Here is a 12,405-nt window from a genome sequence, read left to right as displayed (position 1 = left end):
CATAAGTCTATACAGACAAAATACATGCTTGGAGCAAAAAAAAAAAAAAAAAAAAAAAAAAATAGATCTGAATTTCATCAAATAATGAACTGTGCCAAACATAAACACCAAATTAAGCGAGTGCTCTTAAATAGGTAATAAAATGAATAAGTTTATGTAAAAAGGACTGAAGATATTAAAAATACTGCAGAATTATTACATAAATGAAAATTAATCGATCTCAAGAATGATAAAATTTGACTACGAAAATGTTAAAATCCTTGTTTCAGCTGAAATGTTTTATGTCTATATTTAATATGAATCAGATTTCCATACAGGAAATCGGTAAGATCTTAATAAGCTATAGGGCTGGATGATATTACATCAGCTTGATACTTTGTATCAGATATGCAAAAGTATTAGGTACAAAAACTGATGCAGACTAAGAGTATCAAGTACCAGGTAACAGCATTTGGACTCCACTGATACAGAATGAAACTTTCTTGGCCACATCCGTTTTCAATCGCGTGATGCTAAATCCATTTGATACTAAGTCTGATAGTAAAGGGATCAGTAACTGAGCGTATTTATTATAAAATAATCAGGTAAAGGAATCAGATGCAATTGAGTATCAGTATCAATCTGCTACTGGTAGTCTGCTCCTCTACTATAAAACAGGGTACTAATTAAGTCTTAATCTAGACACAAGCACCAAAACCTATACCCACCGAGTGCGTGGTTTATTCCGATGGAAAAAAAAAATAGGTTTTCCTGCTCTGTCAATCTATACATAATAGGTTAAAAGTATCAATCTATAAATAATACAGCGAAACTGTGTATGAACCGAATCCTAATCAGCGAACAATATTTACTTTTTTTAGATGTTGAAATAAAAGCACAAATTAACAGTTTGTCTGATTGAATTTATTTCATCAAAGCTACACTTTAAAAAATTAAATAAAATCTACTTTACCCTTTCATATGTATTACCTATTCATTTAATATAATTAACTCCCAAGTATTCATAGGTATATATAAAAATTTAATTAAAATATGAAAGCTATTTATTTATTATAAAGTTACGCTTTACTTTAAAATGTTGTGATGAAAATTTTGTTTCGTTTATGTAATAGTCATTTTCTTTTTATTCCAGTATTCCACGTAACTCCGAGGTTGGCGAACCTCTGCCCAGAAAGCTGCATGCTGTTAGTAGTTGGTGTGATCCTTGGACTGGTGCTATTCCATAGCGGAATGATAGTCGGTCCCCTGACGCCAACAGTGTTTTTTCTCTTCATGCTACCGCCAATCGTCTTCGACGCTGGATATTTCATGCCAAACAGACTATTTTTTGACAATATCTTTTCTATTCTTGTATATGCCGTTATTGGTACCGTTTGGAACACACTGAGTATAGGTGTATCCTTATGGGCTATCGGTTTGACTGGCATTTTTGGATACGAAGTATCTTTGATTGAAATGCTGCTGTTCAGTTCAATCGTGTCCGCTGTCGATCCTGTTGCAGTATTAGCTGTATTTGAAGAAATTCATGTGAATGAAGTCCTCTACATCATAGTGTTTGGGGAATCGTTGCTGAATGATGCAGTTACAGTGGTAAGATTTTAAAGATATTCTTGCGAGGGAATAAAAATTCTTTAAAAAATTGATATGGTATGATATTAATCTTGAACTTAAAAATGATCGTTTGTATTAAAGTTTGATGCAAATGGATAGCTCCTTTTATTACTTAAAAAACCATTACTGTAATTTCTGAACTTTAGGCAGGGACGCTTGAAATGTGGAGAGACGGGTGTAAAATAGAAAAGAAATGCATAAAATAAAAAAAAGAATAAAAATGGAATTTCTCTGATTAATACAGAATTATTTAATTTGTGCAATATACAGGGCAATTGGGTATTTTCAAGGGACTATTTCAAATCCGGGATGTTTGGTCACTTTCTTTAAAAGCATGATGACTTGTTATTCCTTAAGTTTTCCTTTAAACATAGCGTATATTTTTCAATTTCAAAGCAATCAAACAATAATTTCTAAAATGAGCGGAGAAGTTCATGCATATAACTTTTTAATTTATAAATCCCATATAATATATTTAGAGATGAAATTTGAATGGATTTAGAATTTGTCTTTTTTATGTGTGGCTTTTTGTTCAAGGTACAAAGGAAGAGTTTTCTTTTAAGATAAGATTCAGCAGATCTCTTGAAAACTATTTTTTCTGGACGCATTAAGACTATAAGAATCGTTGTAATTTAGTTTTAGCAAGAAAGTTAGAACTGTATTTATACAAGAGGAATATCACTAGGATTTCATAATTTACTGAATAACTAGACAGATTATCAAAATTCTTCACATTCATAACTCTCTTTCAAAATTCTTCACTATCATTCTTTCTACTAGCTGCCCGCCAGTTACAACACCTGTTAACACGCATACATCAGATTATAATCTGACACTTGAAGGATTAAGTGTCACATTATAATCTGAACCTTAGTCTACATTAAAATGTTTCGCCGATTTTACACCATTTTCTATCATCAGCAAAGAAAAATAAATTCCTAAAAATTACTAGAACAAACTCCCTTCATAAAGAAAGCTAAACACGCCACATATTTTTTTAATTTTGAAATCTAAAAAAATAAATAAGTAGCTTTCGGAAATGATATCATAAGCCGTCAATTTGTTTTTAAGGATTTGAAAAACATAATTAGCTTTCCGAATGATACTGTTTCAAATTGCAATCATGCCATATTATAATTTTTGATATTATTTGAAATCTTCTTAGATTGTTTATCTGAGATAGTTCCCCAGATTTTTGATACTGAGTCACAATCCTTTCCTCAGACTATATGTATCTAAAAATAAGTATATTTTAAGAGCTTATTTTACAATAATAATAAACTTTTATAATGACACAAAATCGCATTTCAATAAGAATGTAGCTAGATTTCATTTATTATATTTTAGCTAATACTTTTTTTTTGTTTCTGAAATGTGATAGATAAAATTAACCTTCCAATAGCAGAATTTTTTATTATTTCGATACAGAGTTCGCAAAGTCTACCATGTAATTTTGAAACAAAGATAACAATTTTTCACATGCAACGCTATATTATTAAGGAGTAATTGTATTTAGACAAGGGAAATGGAAATGCAGTGAAAATGGATCATCTTCTACTTGCTTCAATAGCGGGATATACAAGATGATATAACTTTACGTTTATGCAAGATGATGTAACTTTACGTTTATAGAAGATGATATAACTTTACTTTTATACAAGATGATGTAACTTTACGTTTATAGAAGATGATATAACTTTACGTTTTTAAAGTAATTACGTTACAATTTTTTCTAACAACCTAATTGCCTAAAGAAAAGTTTATAACATTATCTACAATCAACATTAGAATTTCTGAAGTATTTCATTTTCAAATGCTATAATGTGCAAATAATGTCTTCTATTTACTCGTTACGCCTCTATTTGGATTATTCCTAGTATGCAATTGGTATATAAAACCTTTTAATAAAAGGTTACAGAGCACAGCTAAAAATCAAACAGTGTTATGAAATTTGATTACAAATATTATATAGTATTTTGCCTTGAGTCAACTGAAACAAAGGAAAAGAAATGATAGTACCTTTGAAACGCCCTTTTTCGAACTCCCAACCACTTCAGCGTTTCCGGGCGCAGACTTCTAGTGTATACTCTCCAAAATGACCTTGACATCGCTTTCACGTCTCTAACCTTGGCTAGAATCACTGCGTAGATGACTTTTCGTTTTTACACTTGCTCTAAATCATTTGTGGCACCGAGTTTCTTTTTTCTTTTAAAAGTGCAAAAAAGTGGCCAACCTAGTTAGTCCGGTACATCACTTTTATTCGATATAAACGATTAATTACGCTTCTGATTAGAGAAGTACCTGTTTTGAAAGTATACTTATAAATTTAAATGAAGCAGAATTATTAAAGGAAATTCAGATCTAATATTTATGGATTAATTTTAAACTTGTTTGCCATGGGAAGTACATTAAATTACAAAATTCTTTCATTTTGAAAGATTACTTCTAGCTATTAATATGATACAGATCTTGCTTAATAGAATATAAACTAATCCATTTATTTTAAATTTGAACTATGAATATGTTTCCAAATCAACTGAGTTCGATATAATATTGAATAAGAAAATGATTGCAAATTGATTGCAAAATATGCCTCTGCATTCATGAAAATTTCTAAATCTCGAATGCTAAGAATTAATAAAAAGATTATTCTATATTACAATGTCCGATTATTCAGAATATTATGAGCATAACTATAATACACATTTTGTATTTATTCACCATGGTGGGAGCATTCAACAAACTTAGAAACTAGCACCAAAGAATCACTAGTTTCAAAATAGACAGTAACTACTTCTTAAACAACTTCTGTGCCCTTTTTCATACTTTTGTAAATAAAATAAGTAATTTGTCAAATATTAAGCAAATTACCGTAAAAAATGATGATATATAAAAAAACATGTAAAAGAAGAAATGGATAAGGGGCATTCCTTAACTTATGATTCTGAAATGCGATGGAATAGTTTAAATGTTATTTAAAAGGCTTTCTAAAATTGAAAGCTGAGTAAAAAAATCTAATAGATTTAAAAGTATATATTAATGGTAATCATACAATGTTAACATTAATACCACTAAAAGTTACTATTAAAACTTAGTTCTTAAAATGTTAATTTTTGTAATGCCAATTTATATTAAAATTCAGTCTTACCGAAAGGCACCTCAGGTGAGAGGACGAGAAACTTCCAGAATGGTGATTGGTTCTAGCCACTCTGGTGGGTACAAAAATGATAGTGTTTCTTTCTGGGACAATCGCCAATGAAAGATCATATCTCTGTGCGAGAGGTTGGCGCATGTGTTATTCATAATGAGCATTATAAAAGTGTCGGCTACAGTGTCCAATGCTGCGTGTCGCGGCGGCGCAGTCATTCAATTCTCCCCGCATGCTGTGGCAGAGTTGCAGTTTTCTTTAATGGTTACACTAAAATTCATGCTGGAAGAACTAACAAATTAGAATACAATTTGTAGGGAAAATGAATATAAGGGGGACTCGATGCATCAGATAAAAAAAAAACCGACAGGTTCTTTATTCAGATATATTTCAACATTTTTCGATACTTTTTCGATACTAATGACAATTATGCAATTTTTAATAAAATAACTAGAGCTACAACCAAAAATAAAATCATGGAATTGCCTGAAATATCCTTACAAAAAAAGCGATACATATATTTCAATCAGTTAAATTGAAACAAAAATAATAAATGTTGCTAATTCAAAAATTCAATATGTACAACTCCTCCCACGTTTGCAATTACGTTTCCCAAGGAGATAAATTAAATTTATAGAAAAATCAGAAAAGAAATGCAACATGATAATTGGGCTATGACACAAACAAAATATTGTTAAAAATATTAAAATATTTCGACTGAATAATGTAAGAAGGAAATATATTCCACTAATATAATATTCTTTAATAATGATTAGACTTGCAAATGTGGAATCTGAAAGCGCTTTTTCTATGGATAGATTAAATTGTATAAAAATTAGACCTCTCTTCGGATATGAAATGGCTGATTAATTCTGCTTTCTAATTGGTTGTCTTCTAAAACACGTTGAGAAATAGATCACGTATTTAATCACACATTTTATAATTCTTCTTATGGTGAAAAATTATTTGCTCAAAAATATTATGATCTGTTACAAAATTGTTTTTTTTTAACAATTTATGTTCAGAATACTATTTATTTTCATATAAATTTGCCAAGGGAATCATGTAAAATTTACCGATATTCCGATCTCGCTTGAAATTTTTATTAATGTATGTAATAGATACCATGCGTTTTTATTAATGCATGTAATAGACCCCCATTACGAGGATAGAATGGACAAAACTTCACAAGGAATCAATTAGGACCTCTAACCAGTCAACATCAGCATTTTTGTATTTTCAGAAGAACTGAGAACCAACCTGCTTCCCTATATGACAACTTCTTGCTCTAGGGCCTGGATGACTACGGGGAAAATAATATAGTTCGTATCTAGCAAGTGATTCCAAACAGTAATGAAAGTCAATATTTAAAAATTAAATTAAAAAAAATGAAAAATGTGTTTGATGCAATATTTTTGCCGAATGATTTACTTAAGCAGGTTCTTAGAATTAAAATAAAATATTAAAAATCTAATCAACAGGTTTGTTGTAAACAACAAACAACATCTTTAATACAAGCATTTCACCAATACACATACACGACATGAAAGCAGCGCAGCATAGCAGAAGCTGAAAGACAAACCGAAACTATAACCAAAACCCAAGTCTCCTAGGCTCAGTTTGTTTACATTTCCATTTTCAGCTGTCAGAATCTACTAAAATGTTTAATTTCCCTTTTGATTATCTTAAAAGTAAAATAAAAGGAATTTTAAATCTCAAAGGAATAAGCTTTCAAATAAAGCATTAAAAAAGGCGTCATTCACAACCCAAAATATTTCCAAATGTTGGCGGATAAATTCAAATCTTTCATTTGCCGGAACCTATAACATCATTTGCACATTATCTTGCAGTTATTTTTAGGATCAGAAAAATACTCTTAATTAGAAACGTGGTCGCAAAAAAAAGACAAAAAAAAAGCATTTATAGGGACAAGAAAAAAAATATTAGAATTAATCTTTGATTGATAAAAAAAAAATAAATTAGGACTTATTTAATACTTGCAAATAAGTTGGAATTCTTTCCATTCTTTGATTACAATAAATGTTACACAATGTAGCAATTCGTTCTGAGGTAAATTTTATTCAAGTGTTTGTCTATTAATTTTTAATTTGAAAATGACTCGTATAAAATCTTTCCGATTTTTTTTTCGTGCAAATTAATGAAATTTACTCAATAGCATGTTTTGCTTCTCGTTCAATTGATTACGGGATTTTTATAAATCTATTTTTAGAATGGATTTCAGCTTTTCAAATTAGATTTGAACTCTTTAATTAAATAAGGGCAAGGATCTGTTCTTGACCTTTCTTTTTATTCTATTTTATTTTTTCTTTTGGAAACTGGATCGTGTTTTTCCCATTTTATTTGATTATCAGAATAGTATCACACACTTTCACTTAATTACCTCTAAAACTTTCTTTCTTCGTGACATTTATTTATTCTCCTTACAAAAGTTTAAACAATTTATCGCTATTTGGTAACTATCCAATAAAGAAATGTTATTTTATTTAGACAAAAATTAAGTTTATCAGATTCAATTCAGTTTAATGGTAAAAAATAAATTTATTTCAATAATCAATATCATTTTTGAATCGACTTCGTATTCTAATTGGCAATAAATATTTTTATCAGCATTTATGGAGTCACATCTCATGATGTCATAGTCACATAATTCTAAATGAATCTACGCAACAGGGCACTTGAATAACTGGATTATCACAAATAATAAGAGTAATATGATATAAACAAAATAAGCCGTATTTCGAATAGCCTAAGTAGAAATCATAAGGAGGCGCGCCCCATCATCGATGATGTGCCCGTTCGGCCAAGGATTATGCCCTACTTGCCCAACTGAAATGTGCGGGGAATATGTATCTCTTAATTTAAATTTTCTGAGTTGGTTCAAAATGAATTTGAAATAAGAGACTTCCACAGTAAACTATGGTTAATGTAATATGGTTAATATAATAGTATAGTATCTGGCATAATGTTATAGTATATGGTTAATGTAATAAAAAATTGTTAATAATAACAAAAAGTTTTGCTATTATTAACAATTAAAAAATTGCTTATAATAACAAAGAATTTTATAATAATTTAAATGATGAATGTTTTGAGTGGCCAATGCAATTTTTTTAATTAATAAAAAGAATTGGAGCTAATTAGGAGAAATAATTATGAAATCATTTCAGAGATAAATAATATTTTTAAGTTCAAAAAATGCTTTAAATTTTTATGCTATATATCTCATTAAAGCTTTTCAAAGACTGCACGTATTAAATATCTTCTAAATATTATTTTCAAATGAGATTTAAAAACGCTGATGTTTAGCAATCTTTTCGATATTAACGTTCATAATTTGTTAATATAAATTTGCGTTATTTTTCTTTTAAAAATAAAACAAGTATACATTATTAATTATTAGTAAATTATTTATCTACATCTGAATACATGAAGAAGACCGAGAATAAAAAAGTAATTTCCAAAAAAGTTTGATCAAATAATAATTTTTTCCAAGAATAAGCGTATTCAGATATATATTGTGCTTCGTTCTAGAAATTTATAAATAAATATAGGAAATGAGCTTATTCATTTACTTTTGAATTTATGCATTCTGGTTTAATTAAGGATTTTCAAGTTTATAATCCATATTTAAAAATATTAATGATATTAAAGTTTATAAACCATATTTATATATTAATGATATTAACATTTATAAAATAAAATCGAATTCGTATGTTTATGTCAACATTTTTGCCGATTATTGATAATATGATACAATGATTTGCTTCTTCGAATGAGTCGATTTTCTTTTTCTCTTTTTTATGATACTTCCATTGTTATCTCTCAAGTATCATTTTTAGAAGTAACCCTTATTTTAATGTCGAAACAGAGATGTGGAAATACTCATTCTCAGAACTTCGAGTTTTTAATTACTATTGTTTAGGATTATTATTCTTTCTTGTTTATTCAAATTATTTTCAAAATGAAACATTCCATATATGAACACGCCATATATGTAATGATTGATAAATGGATCAATAAATTCGGCAATGATAATAGATGAAGAAATTCGGTTGAACAGACACAGATTATGGTACCTATTTGCCAATTAGTCTGAAGCGTGAACTTGACCCATCGGCTTCCATTAATCTACCTTAAATAGCATCCATCTATATCATTATGATATTTCTGTTTCTTTTAGATTTATTCTTCGTGTTTTATCAGATAGCTTAATAAAAACTGGATAAAATCTTTTTTCAATTTCGGGTCCTTAACCAAAGTGGACGAAAATGGATCTGCCAATATGAACTTCTGCCAGATTTTTTTTAATATTATCAGCCAAAAAAATCCATAAATTATCTCAATTTAAGATGAAAAAGCAATTTTAAATGAAGCTATTCAAATAAATTTATCTATATTTATCATTATTTGATGCTTCGTTAAACTGTATTATTTCCCTATTTATGTGCAACTTGGGATAAAGAAAAAAATTTTTTGCTTAGAAGGAATCGTGGAATTTTCTTGTAACTGAAATAATCTAAACGGTTGGCGAACGGAAAAAGTTAAAATAAGTCTTGAATAAAAAAGAAGTATGTGTTGTATTAAAAACTGTAAAAAGGATTGATTTGATATTTCCAAAGCTTTTCAGGATTTTAATTTTTGAATCAGAACCATTTAAATTTTTACTGTCTCTTACACGAAGTATCACAAATTTCAGTCTTGAAATTTTGATGAATTTGAATGTTTTATACTTCTTTGAGCCCGAAAAAACATTTATGGAATTTCGTATGTCTTTGAACATGACAGTTAGGAATACTTTAGTAGCTAGGGGGATGAAATATGTAAGTTGTCTTTGCACCAAAATGGTAAAACTCTTTTAAATTTTGAATTAAATTTGTCAGGAGTTAAGCCTGGCTGTTCGTTTATGTGCATGTAATACGACAATTGAAATACGAACAATTAATACGACAATTAAAAACACAACAAATTAGTGAAATAAATTTAACAAATGATCATAGAAATAAAATCATCAAATGATCCAGAATTATGGCTGCGTAATAAATTTGGGTAGACCCCATCATTGCATTGACTGTCTACTAGTACGTCTATCCGTGTATATGATATTGTGATAACACAAAAACGCAAAAATGTTAACAAGTAGTCTGTAAACAAAATTTTTTTATTTTAAAACAGATCGACCAATTGAAAGAATTGCAGTTTGTAAATGGATATACTGTTCTTTTCAATATGCGAAGAAACTATAACTCGAAAACCGTCATATTGTGGAATTATATGAGAAAAACTTAGAAGAGGATTTACTCTAGCTAATTTCTTATTTTGATACCTTTTCGATCCAAAGATGCTTTCGGGATCTAATACGTATATATAATTGGAAAAAGAAAACAGCAGTAATTACTAATATATGAAAAAAATATTAATGGCGGATTATTTTGTAAATTATAACGACTGCGTATATGTCAACACTGTTTTCATCAACTGCTTTTGTGAAGTGGTGTATAAACGATCAGCGGCTAGAATAATTGCGTGATCAAGTAGTTTAAGCAGTCGTAGTTCAAATGATTATCTCTAAGGGAATCGATATTATTCTATCTGAGCAAGTGAATGACCGAATTATAATTCAGTTCAATCCAAGCCTAATAAGAGGATGCAAAGGGAATTTATATTAAATGTTACTTTGAAAGCCTATTCTTTAATAGATGAAATAAAATTTAAATAAAACATAATCGAAACCTTGAATGGAAGTAAGTTGAACTTAAAAAAAAATTGATGGATATCTTATCTTTTGATAAATTTTGAGTTTGTTGCAAAAAGTTGAAATTTTCTAACACTAGGCACCAATAAAGATAGATAAAATATCAAATCTAGAGCAGCGTCAAGCCTTTTTCGGTATTATTATGAGCATAGGATGACTCTGCTATTTCCATAAGTTATGTATTACTGAAAGTGATTAAATATTTTATTGATCTAAAACTGACTTCTTGACAATCCTTTTTCCTTGATACCCAACGACCTTTCAGTTTTGCATGAGTTTCAGGTTTCACATGTATGAAGGGAAACAAAAATCCGTTACTTTTCTTAACTTCATTTTTGTAGGTCCATTAGGTAAATTTTGTAGGTCTCTTAATAGGTCCATCTCATATCCCCATGGAACCTGTGACATAAGTAAATTAAGTTTCAGCGATATTAGGAATAAGTACATTTAAAATAGATCTCATTATTTTTGTATCCGATACTGATCGTAATTCCTACTGAAAGATTTTTTATTCCTTTCAGTCTGTTTTGAAAATAGCTCCTAAACTTTCACTTCTCCCTGTGATATAAGAAAGCGAAACGTTTGGATAATTCCTATATACATGAGGATTATTCTATTGTGCATAGAAGCTATTTAAAGCAGCTCTAATGTAGTTTCCCATTGTTACTTCTTTTATAAATATACTAATCTGAAGACACCAGCGGAAGCTATCTCTCAGACACTTTTCTGCATATTCCCCAATAAATGTGTTAATCCTCTTTCTCCCGTGTAAAAATTTTGCATCTGGTGCAAGGCCGCGAATGTTACAAGTGCTCAGATTTTTTTATTTTTACTCATCTTAATAAATGTGATATCCCCCTTTCCCCCGTGCAAAAATTTTGGATCTGGTGAGGGCTTTATACTTCGTAATATAGTAAAGAAAGATTAGTATGCATTTTAGACGCCTACATTTAACTGACTAAAACCAAATATTGACACAGAACTGCATTTCAAATCAAATTTCATTTATCCATGTCATCGCGTTTTTGAGTTATTCCATTTACATGAATGGGAATGAACAAACCCACAGATGGTCAATGCTTTGAAGCATTTGGCTCAAACTTTTATACTGATCAACACTTTGGAAGTATCAAATTTTATTCATCTCGCTCTATACGGCTTTTAATTTATCTTATTCAATTGCACATATAGGCATACAAAATTACGGTAAAGGGATTTCGTTTAAAATTTAACAAAAATTTAAAAATGTGATGTTTGGCCCACATACCAGATTTCACTTAAAGCGATTTGAACTTATCATGCTCATCGACAGATAGATAGACAGAAACAATTCTAAAAACGTGTTTTGAGGACTCTGTCTTTCTGAAAATGTCTGAAACGTAGAAATTCCTTCAAATCTCGAGACGGAATTATTTGATGATTACAATATTTTCTCTTTATATACTTCGTGTACTAGAAAGTAAAAAAAAAATGTATAGAAAAAATGATTTTCCTTATGATTTTTGTTGACTGGTATAATATAAGAAGTCATCCATTATCTCAGAAAAAAATTCCTTAATTTCCATATATACTCTCAAGAATAGTAAGGAACGGATAAATATGAAAAAACATTATTGATATTATAATATAAAAATACGTAATTATTTCTTATTTTCTTCTATACAGAGAAAACGTATTGAAACTGCAAACCTTATAAAATCACCCTTCTTACATTGAGAAGCGACGGAAAAAAAACTATGATGTAGGAATAATACAGTTTTCAAACACCTATAATATATATCTATTGTATTTATTATTATATATATGGCTTCCTCATTTATTTGGTTTCCCTCCTTTTCAAACATCTCTTACATTGGCACAATTGAAAAAAACA

At 29.2% G+C, this 12,405-nt stretch overlaps 1 protein-coding gene and 1 long non-coding RNA gene across 2 annotated transcripts in view; one reads left to right on the top strand and one right to left on the bottom strand.

The window, feature by feature from the left end:
- Nucleotides 1-3,762, bottom strand: part of LOC129958541 (uncharacterized) — a 40,568-nt gene extending 36,806 nt beyond the window's left edge. Inside the window, exon 1 of the long non-coding RNA XR_008783239.1 lies at nt 3,631-3,762. This is a non-coding gene — a long non-coding RNA (uncharacterized LOC129958541). The remainder of the gene's footprint in view (nt 1-3,630) is intronic.
- The window catches only part of LOC129958540 (sodium/hydrogen exchanger 3-like), a 146,815-nt gene that overhangs the window by 87,312 nt on the left and 47,098 nt on the right, over nt 1-12,405 (top strand). The window contains exon 2 of the mRNA XM_056071083.1: nt 1,133-1,590. Coding sequence (XP_055927058.1) covers nt 1,133-1,590 — 458 coding nt within the window. The remainder of the gene's footprint in view (nt 1-1,132; nt 1,591-12,405) is intronic.

Source organism: Argiope bruennichi, chromosome X1 (genome assembly GCF_947563725.1).
Source record: "Argiope bruennichi chromosome X1, qqArgBrue1.1, whole genome shotgun sequence".
NCBI classification, from domain to species: Eukaryota; Metazoa; Arthropoda; class Arachnida; order Araneae; family Araneidae; genus Argiope; species Argiope bruennichi.
The sequence above is the reverse complement of the archived record's forward strand: the minus strand, read 5'-3'. Positions and strand labels throughout refer to the sequence as shown.